The 9,385-nt window shown below is 36.9% G+C and overlaps 1 protein-coding gene across 1 annotated transcript in view; it reads right to left on the bottom strand.

Annotated features, from left to right (window-relative positions):
- The window catches only part of LOC148938760 (hexokinase-2-like), a 42,315-nt gene extending 38,291 nt beyond the window's left edge, over nt 1–4,024 (bottom strand). The window contains 1 exon segment of the mRNA XM_089107557.1: nt 3,920–4,024. Coding sequence (XP_088963683.1) covers nt 3,920–4,024 — 105 coding nt within the window.
- Nucleotides 4,025–9,385: the final 5,361 nt, after the last annotated feature.

Consider the following 9,385-nt stretch of genomic DNA (forward strand, 5'->3'; position numbering starts at 1 on the left):
GCCTTGGGGGAAAATAGGACGTGTGGGGGGGGGGGTATAGCTGGCCACCAAAAAACTTAACTTTAAAAATGGCTCTTCAACGTCCTATTTTCACTCAGAAGAGCCCCCTCCGAAGTGTTTATAACCCCCCTTTCCATAGGAACCATAAATGCCCTCGGGACATAACTTACAACCCTTGCCCTGAGGATCATGAGGGTATTCTCATCCTCAAAGAATCAATTTTTGTACACATGAACTATGACAGACAACATCACTATTGTGCGATGTGGACTTGAAGGATTGCGAGTAAGTAGGGGCGGGGAGGGGGGTGGTTGGCCTCCCACCACTGTTGAATATTATAGAAGGTAATAGCCCTTTCAATTACCAACCGACTGAGCCTTTTTAGGAGTTTCTACGACAACAAATGGCCATCTTAAAATTTCCATCAGATGAGTTACTGGAAAATACGACGTGTGTGGGGGGGGGGGCTATTTGCCGTCTGATCAATTTGATTCCTAAAAAGAGCACTATGAAGTCGGAGTACCACTCCACGGAACCCTCTTTGAAGATTTTGCGACCACACTATCTATAAAAAAAAAACGGAGAGTCCCCCAGTGCGTAGCTTACCCCCCTTGACCTGAGGGCTTTATGGGGGGGAGTTATCCTCAAAGACGTAATTTCTGGACCTTTCAACTACACTGAACAAAATGGTTATCTAAAAAATTATGATTGAATATGTTTGGGGAAATGATCGGTGTATGGGGAGGGGGCTGGATGACCTCCAATCACTTTTGACTGTTAAAAAGGCCAGTAGAACTTCTGATTACCAAACAACTGAGTTCCCTCCCTATAAAAAAACATTAGGGCCTCCCCCCGTATCACTGAAACCCCTGGCGCTGAGGGTTGCGGAGGGGGGGGGGTAAGTAAACAATTCCTACTTGTCCCCTCATAAAAAGACAAGTAAAAAAAGGGCTAATTCCCAATTTGCTATGGGAGTTGTTTTGTGAAGTGATATTCGTGAGGGAAGGAAAGCTGTCTGACCTCCATGAACTCTTTTGAAGTTCCTATGACATTTCTATCTATAATAAGTGCCCTGGTCTAAAAAAAAATTATTTTGTGCCCACATCGCTCTTTACTTAGGCGCGCTGCCCATGATTTTTTGTCTCTAGTTTTCAATTATACAGCTCTGGAACTGCCGATTCCACAAGGCTTACCTTGTCTTACCCCCCCCCCCCTAACCGTCATTCTCTGAGCACCGATTAGACCGTAACATCTTCGATCGATCCTGTCAATACTCAATTGAAAGCTGAACCACCCGCAAGAACTCGTCACTTTTGATACCTCTACGCAGTGCTGGAATAACTTGTGTGGAAGGCCTGTTTCAGAAAAAGGGACAGCTTCGTCCGGACCATCTCAATGATCATTACTGATATACAAGAAGCAGTCACCTTGCATAAGACCATTCCGATTGGAGGTGAAAAGTCACATGTCTATACGCTAGACCACCAACAGGAACATTAGGTCAAGTAAGTAAGTCAAGCCTGGCTTGACATTCCTGATGAGATAAACCAAAGTAAATCATTTTAAGTGGTATGTTGCAAATCCCGAAGGGAGAGTTCGGTGAAAGTTGTTAACGACATAAAAAGCGTCAATCCACAACGGTTTTTTTATTCATCTTTTAGTCTTTATAGTAACTTTACAAGACTTTAGCATATTCGCAAAATGTTCTGCCCTTTTCTCTTTAACTCTTTATTTATCACTAACTGTAGCCACGTTTTTGTTTTCAATTTATTTTAATTTAATACATAAAATATAATAGGTTAACTAGCTTTGAGACTAAATCATAGATTATATGAGCAGAAAAACAAAACAAAGAAGAATACTAATTAAAAATCAAACAAAAAACCAAATAAACAGGCCACGTAAATAAAAAATAAAAGGCTAAAATATAGGCTGTACTGTTAAAACTAAGTAGAATGCTTACAAAACTTAACTCCTAAAAATGGACCAAACTGAGTAGCAAAACTCACAAAGGAGCAAGGAGTGAAAATGTGGGAGAGTTTATCAGGACAAAATTTGTGATTGTCAGTTTGTGCAAGGTTTAGCAAGCAAAACCAAACTTGTGATTTTAGTTAATCCAGTAGTTGTGTATAGATTGGATATACGACATCTTTTATGAAGCCTGGATGTTACTTTACCAACTTTATTAGGTTCTACTATTTATCAATTAAGCTTAGACCTGCTCTTTTCCAGTCTTTAATTGGGACTATTGGGACTTTAATTGGGACTACAAGTCCAGATTGACTATTGCCTCTCAATTTTTGTTTACCAATACACCTTGTAGTGGCGCAGTGGATTTGACCTTAAATTGGTAATACGGCACCCGGGCATCGAATAGAACCTAGCTGGAGCAACACACTGAAGGGCTCAGAATTTGATTCCAGTGATAAGATTATGCGAAAGCATCTCCATATTAATCCAAATAAGAAGAATAAGAAGAAGGCATACCAATGCCTCACTTTGAAAATTTTTTTCATACCTCACTTAGTTTTATGAGTATTCATACCTCCTTTATTTAATATAACACCCAGCTCAGAAAACATAGTTCATATTTTGATGTTTTATCCACGTGTCAAGTCATACATTTTAAGGCTTTAACTCACAAAGGTGAAACCCAAAAGACGTAAATAGACCAAAATTATGGTAAGGTTACTTCAGTTTTTCTTCTCTATTTAATTCCGTGTTCTCATAGTGCCTTTACGTAGCACACATTTTATCAAAAGGATCCATATGGGGATAGAAAAAATTTATCGCATACGTACACGTGGCAATTTTATTTTCATACATAGCAATACTCACTTTAATATGTTTGCCTAGTATACCATACAAGAATAAGACATTCGCTCTAGCTGTTCTACCAGCTAAATCGAACGCTTGCTCATAATCTAAAAAACTCAAGGACTAAAGGTGTTTGATGTCTCAGGCACTTCTCAATTGCTAACCTAAGAGTAAAAATTTGGTGACACATCCTCTAGCTAAGCTAGATCAGGCTAATACTTCTTTAAATAACACACTCATTCTTATCGCCTTTCCTATACATGGTTTAATTAGGGTTTTCCAAATATCAATAGGTACTTTCCCGTATTCGAAAATCATAATCATATTCTTCAGCAACTTATTTCTAACCTCATAGCCACCTTATTTTTGAAACTCATTAACCACAGTATCCGCATCTTGGGGCTTGTGATTTTTAATCCGCCTAGTACTCTGACTATTTTATCCTCTCAAAATAAATCTTCATTCACATCCAAAATGCCACAAACTTTTTAATTTTCCTCCATACAATGTCCTGTGGCTCTATTCTAGTTTAGCATATTCTAAAAATGTTCAGCCCATATCTCTCTAACTCTTTTCTTATCACTAATTTTGTCCCCGTCCCAGTTCATCCTGGAGTTTACCTCTTGATAGGTGGTTACCCTTCTGAAATTTCAATTTAAATAAACCCTAGACACTGCAAGATGGTGATTTATACTTTTAACAGCATTAACATCACTCCTGTATACCTTATATCTTGCATTGACCCTGTCAATCCTCAATTTACAGTGTCATAATTAAATAGGTTAGCTAGCTTACCATCATGCAAATACAATGTTAACTTATGAGCCATTTTATGGCCAAATACTGTCTTGTTTATAACTACGTTATTATACCTACAAAATTGCAGCAGTCTGTAGCCATTGCAGCTATCTTGTCAAACAATAAATTTACCAAAGCTATGTTATTATCGTCAATCCCTATTTCTACCAACCTGGGCGTTAAAATTTCCTAATAAAAAATCATAGTTATAACTCATACCGATTATATTTGGAACTATAACTAGCAGTAAAATTCCCTCTGAGTCCCTTGGTAATACGTCAGTAAGTTCTAAAGGGGCCTATACTAACACGAATGATGCTCCGTCATTTTCAGTCATAAAATGATCGATTAATGGTCCATTATTAATACCGTCACAGCCTAAATAGGAATTAGCCACTTCATTATTCATCATATAGACCTATTCCCTACTTATCTACACCATCCTTTCTGTATGAGTAAATTCTATATCATCTAATTTCAATTTGCCCTGGGATATGAATTTCTGAAATCCAGTTCAAAGTGTCTGAATTTGTCAGTAAAAATATTGACACGATAATTTCTAACATTGTAACATTCAAAGCTGCAATTCTCATATTTTAAAATCATTGAAATTATTTTGGTCTCAGGAAAAGCTTTGGTCATGAAATAAAATTCGGCAGCTGGAACTCCAATAAAAAACAAACGAGTAAGGGTCAAAAACACGCAACCCTTTCAGATATTTTCAATAAAGTTTTCGAAAACAATGGTGACGCTTACCAACACCAAATAACTTAATCTTGGCTACGAAACATTTAAAATTGGCATCAAATTTTCTTGAAATTCGGCTTCAAAAGTGAATTGAAATTTTTCTGTGTTTAGAACCAGTCTCCATTAGTGTTCCCATTGCCTAAAAAACATTAAATAGTTGTTATCACAATTATATACAGATCCATATTTATGAGATTGACTTCGAATAACAACTAATTCGCTATGTTGAAAAATGAGCCTCAGTAATTTTCTCATTTAAATTTTATTGGTTGTTTGTACTTTATGAATTTCAATCAGAACAGTGGAAGATGTCTTCACATTACATTTTTAAATTCTAAATACTTAGTCACCTAATTAAGTGAAAGTAAATGGAGATATCTCTAATTGGTTCTCTGTGTTACTTTCTCTCTAACTAAAAGAAGTACAAAAGGGGAAACTACGGTGCTTCTCATGTTCAGTGATCTTTCTGTTCATCCTAGAGGTTGAGTGGGGTTTTAATGTCCCTGTGAAAGGTTTTCCACTGAGGCTATTCCAATTGTTCGTTTGGGTCAATCCACGCCAAATCATCCAATCGTGACTGCGCGTGAAATTCCAATTTTGCTGAAAAAATTCTCAGCTGTTCTCTTCATTGATAGTACATACAGGATTTTTTTTTTTTTGAAGTATATTTTGTCGTGAAAAAAATTGCAAATTTTAAAAATTCGCAAAAAACGTAGTTTTTTGAAAAAAAAAAATACCAAAAGTTGGTATTTTTTTCTACTTATTTATACCATTATATATATAGCCCGGAGAGGTTGGATAGAAAAAATTGAGGCAATCCGATAACGACGGAAGAACTGACGGCCAACCGAAGTTTTTGAACCTTTGTGCGAAAAAGCAGAACTTCAAAAATCTGTAAATTCTTAACGGTAAGAGCTAGGATAGCATTTTTTTTTATTCTTGTCCTCTTGTCACCAGGTACAAAGGGAAGTTTTGCATTTTGTCCTCTCGCTTTTAGTTTCGGAGATATTTTCATAGAATTTTGACAAATTGTGAAAATTGTCACTTTTCATCCCCAAAAAAGCTCTGTAGGCAACGCGATCCAAGAAAACTACTTATTAGGTCCTAAACTACCAAACATGACCTACCTGAAACCATAAAAACCTCGATGGCAAAATTCGATCCTGATTTTTAAAAGAAGATTGAAGTTCGACCGTTTTTCAAGTTTCCTGTTATCATAAAAATGCATTATCATAAAAAAAGCTAGGAATATCAGAAAGGAGGGAGGAATATTGCCTCTTTTGACCTAAAAAAAAGCCACCTAATGTTCTTAAGCCACATGTAGTTCAGGCTGTTCTGGACTTTTATGAATCTGACGTCAACAGCCGGCAGCTTCCAGGCAAGAAAGATTTCGTCTCCGTAAAAATCAATGGCAAAAGGGAACAAAAACAAAAGAAATTACTGCTGGCCAATATTTCTGAACTTTACGAGTTATTTAAGAAGGACAATGAGGACAAGCCGGATTTCAAAATCGGACTCAGCAAATTTGCTGAGCTTGAGCCCCCCTGGTGTGTTACAGCTGGCTCAAGTGGGGTTCATTCGGTATGTGTGTGTCTGTACCACCAAAATGCTAAGCTTAAATCATTAGGCGCTGATATAAGGATTTCGCTCGAGCATTTGATGTCCAAAGTTGTATGCTCTATCAGAAATGAAATGTGCATGCTACACAAGTGCACTGTCTGTGTTGATAAACAAAACGACTAGGAGAGTTTTCTCTGGGAGGAACTAGCTGAATCTGATTCAGTGACCTATAAAGAGTGGGTACATGTGGACCGAACAGTTCTTAGACAAGTAGAAGAAACGATAGATGTGTTCATACCGAATTTCGTCGAGTCAATCCGGAACCTTACAGTACACCATTTCATTTCAGTCCGTCAGCAAAATTATATAGACCAACTAAAGCAGAATCTCTGCTCCAATGAGGTCCTCCTAATTTTAGACTTTGCAGAAAATTTTTCCTTTTTGGTCCAAGACGCAGTTCAGGGTTTTCACTGGGAAAGTTCTCAGGCAACATTACATCCGCTTGTGGTATATTGGCGTAGGGGTGATAGCCTGTTCAGCAACAGTTTGTGTGTTATCAGCGACCACATGGACCATAACACTGCTGCAGTTCACGCTTTTTTGAAAGTCGTATTGATTCACGTTAAGGCTATGATTCCCGGCCTTTGCAAAATATATTATTTCAGCGACGGTGCAGGATCCCAGTACAAAAACAGAAAAAACTTTGTAAATTTGAGCTGCCATTTCAGTGACTTTGGGTCAGATGCTGAGTGGAATTTCTTTGCTTCGTGTCATGGAAAGAATGCGTATGATGGGATTGGCGGTACTGTGAAAAGACTAGCAGCTCGCGCCAGCTTGCAAAGGCCATTTGACAATCAGATACTTACGGCACACGATCTTTATGAGTGGGCAGATAAGTCCCTACCCAACATTACAGTATTTTGCGTTTCGTCAAATAACGTTAATGAAAACTTTGAAAGTTGCCTCGAAGACCGCTTTGAGAAAGCTATTACTATTCCTGGAACTGCTTGCGTTTTATCGGATTTGGGTACTATCTTGCCAAGAGAAGAATTTATTGTGTTGCGGTTAGATTTCGAGAACATCCTTTTAACCGATCTGGACTCGGGAGACTACGTAGCCTGTGTGTATGGCTCTGATTGGTGGGTGGGGTGTGTTGTAAGCATTGATGAGGAGAGTGGCGAAGTTGAAGCTAAGTTTATGCACCCAAATGGACCATGCTCAAGTTTTCGTTGGCCCGGGCCTGACGACACGTGCATAGTACCAGCTGCTAACTTACTACAAAAGCTGCCTATTCCTGAGTCTCGTAGTCGCTCCGCAAGAAACTTTGTTTTAGAGCCAGATGTAGTAGCCGTTGTTACAGAAACATTCAAAACTTACAAGAAGAAAAGCAGAGAAAGCAACCATTAATTTCTTTTGTTTTTGTTCCCTTTTGCCATTGATTTTTACGGAGACGAAATCTTTCTTGCCTGGAAGCTGCCGGCTGTTGACGTCAGATTCATAAAAGTCCAGAACAGCCTGAACTACATGTGGCTTAAGAACATTAGGTGGTTTTTTTTTTAGGTCAAAAGAGGCAATATTCCTCCCTCTTTTCTGATATTCCTAGCTTTTTTTATGATAATGCATTTTTATGATAACAGGAAACTTGAAAAACGGTCGAACTTCAATCTTCTTTTAAAAATCAGGATCGAATTTTGCCATCGAGGTTTTTACGGTTTCAGGTAGGTCATGTTTGGTAGTTTAGGACCTAATAAGTAGTTTTCTTGGATCGCGTTGCCTACAGAGCTTTTTTTGGGGATGAAAAGTGACAATTTTCACAATTTGTCAAAATTCTATGAAAATATCTCCGAAACTAAAAGCGATAGGACAAAATGCAAAACTTCCCTTTGTACCTGGTGACAAGAAGACAAGAATAAAAAAAAATGGTATCCTAGCTCTTACCGTTAAGAATTTACAGATTTTTGAAGTTCTACTTTTACGCACAAGGGTTCAAAAACTTCGGTTGGCCGTCAGTTCTTCCGTCGTTATCGGATTGCCTCAATTTTTTCTATCCAATCTCTCCTGGCTATGTAGATAATTGGATAAATAAGTGGAAAAAATACCAACTTTTTGGATTTTTTTTTTCAAAAAACCTCGTTTTTTGCAAATTTTGAAACTTTGGAAATTTTTTCCCGAAAAACTAGCTTTCAAAAAAAAAAAAATCCTGTGTGCACTATCAATGAAGAGAACAGCTGAGAATTTTTTCAGCAAAATTGGAATTTCACGCGCAGTCACGATTGGATGATTTGGCGTGGATTGATCCGTTTCTTAATTTGATCGGACAGCATTTTTGTATGTTCAAGGCACCTTTTCGAAACTCCATATGAATTTCTTTTCAAAATAACAATTTAATATTAAAACTAGAATTGAAAAGTGACTCCATATATTACCAGGCTAAAAATTGTTGTTTTTTTTTCATTCGATTTTTTTTATAGCATTTTTCAAATAGGGGTTACTATGGATCGTAATATTCAGTTCAACTTTCCAGCTATTTTTCAACTCATAAAAAAAAATTCAAGTAAAAGCAATCCTTCCTTCTTTTTCATTTTTATACATATTTATTTTGTATATACTAATTTATACTTTACCTTTTCATTATAAAAAATAATATTTTATTATTATACTTTATAACAAACTTTTTCATTGCCTTTATCTCATACTTTTTTTACTTATTTTCATTATCTTTCAAAAAAAATGTTCTCGATGTTCTGCTACTCATCAAAAGGCAGACATCTAGCGTTGAAACATTGACCGTTTCTCTGCGTTGGAAAAAGTATCACGTTAAGAATACTATACCGTTTCACATATTTTAGTTAGAATGAAAAAAAAACAAGTTTTTTATCAACTAAAAGTAAGAAGAAAGCTTAAAAATTAAAAAATAAACTTAGTTTAGAAATTATTTAAGGGGGATTACTATTCCTTAAATTATCACTTAGTCAGTATACGGTTGGGAGTGGTTGTTGCTTTTTTTCTGAAGGTTCTTTTTCCTATCTAAAGTTCCTTGTGCTTAGGAGAGTTTTCTTCAATAACTTTGACAAGAAGTTGGACTTTAGAGTAAAGAACGAGCAGATGAGGAGGAAAAAGCTGCAGTCACTCGTCAAAGATTCAAAGGCACACATGATTATTCTTCTTGTGCCGATCCTCTTAACAATATTCAGAAAAAATACGGCCTCCCGTACACAAAAATTTTAAAAATTGACAATGGCAGTAATTTCGTGAAAGCTTTCAGGAAATTTACATATCCAGTCAGCCCCACTGACACTATACCTGATAGAACTGATGATAATGCAGGTTCTGAAAGCGAAAATTACACCTCCGTAATTGTTTCAATTGGAAATTTGCTTAACTTGCATACAGAACAGTGGGATGAAACAGAAAAATCTGGAAGTGAATACTACTTATCCCCCCATTTGCGTAGTACGAGCCA

Source organism: Artemia sp. Qi Xiang Cuo, unplaced genomic scaffold, assembly GCF_049724085.1.
Source record: "Artemia sp. Qi Xiang Cuo unplaced genomic scaffold, ASM4972408v1 HiC_scaffold_2965, whole genome shotgun sequence".
NCBI classification, from domain to species: domain Eukaryota; kingdom Metazoa; phylum Arthropoda; class Branchiopoda; order Anostraca; family Artemiidae; genus Artemia; species Artemia sp. Qi Xiang Cuo.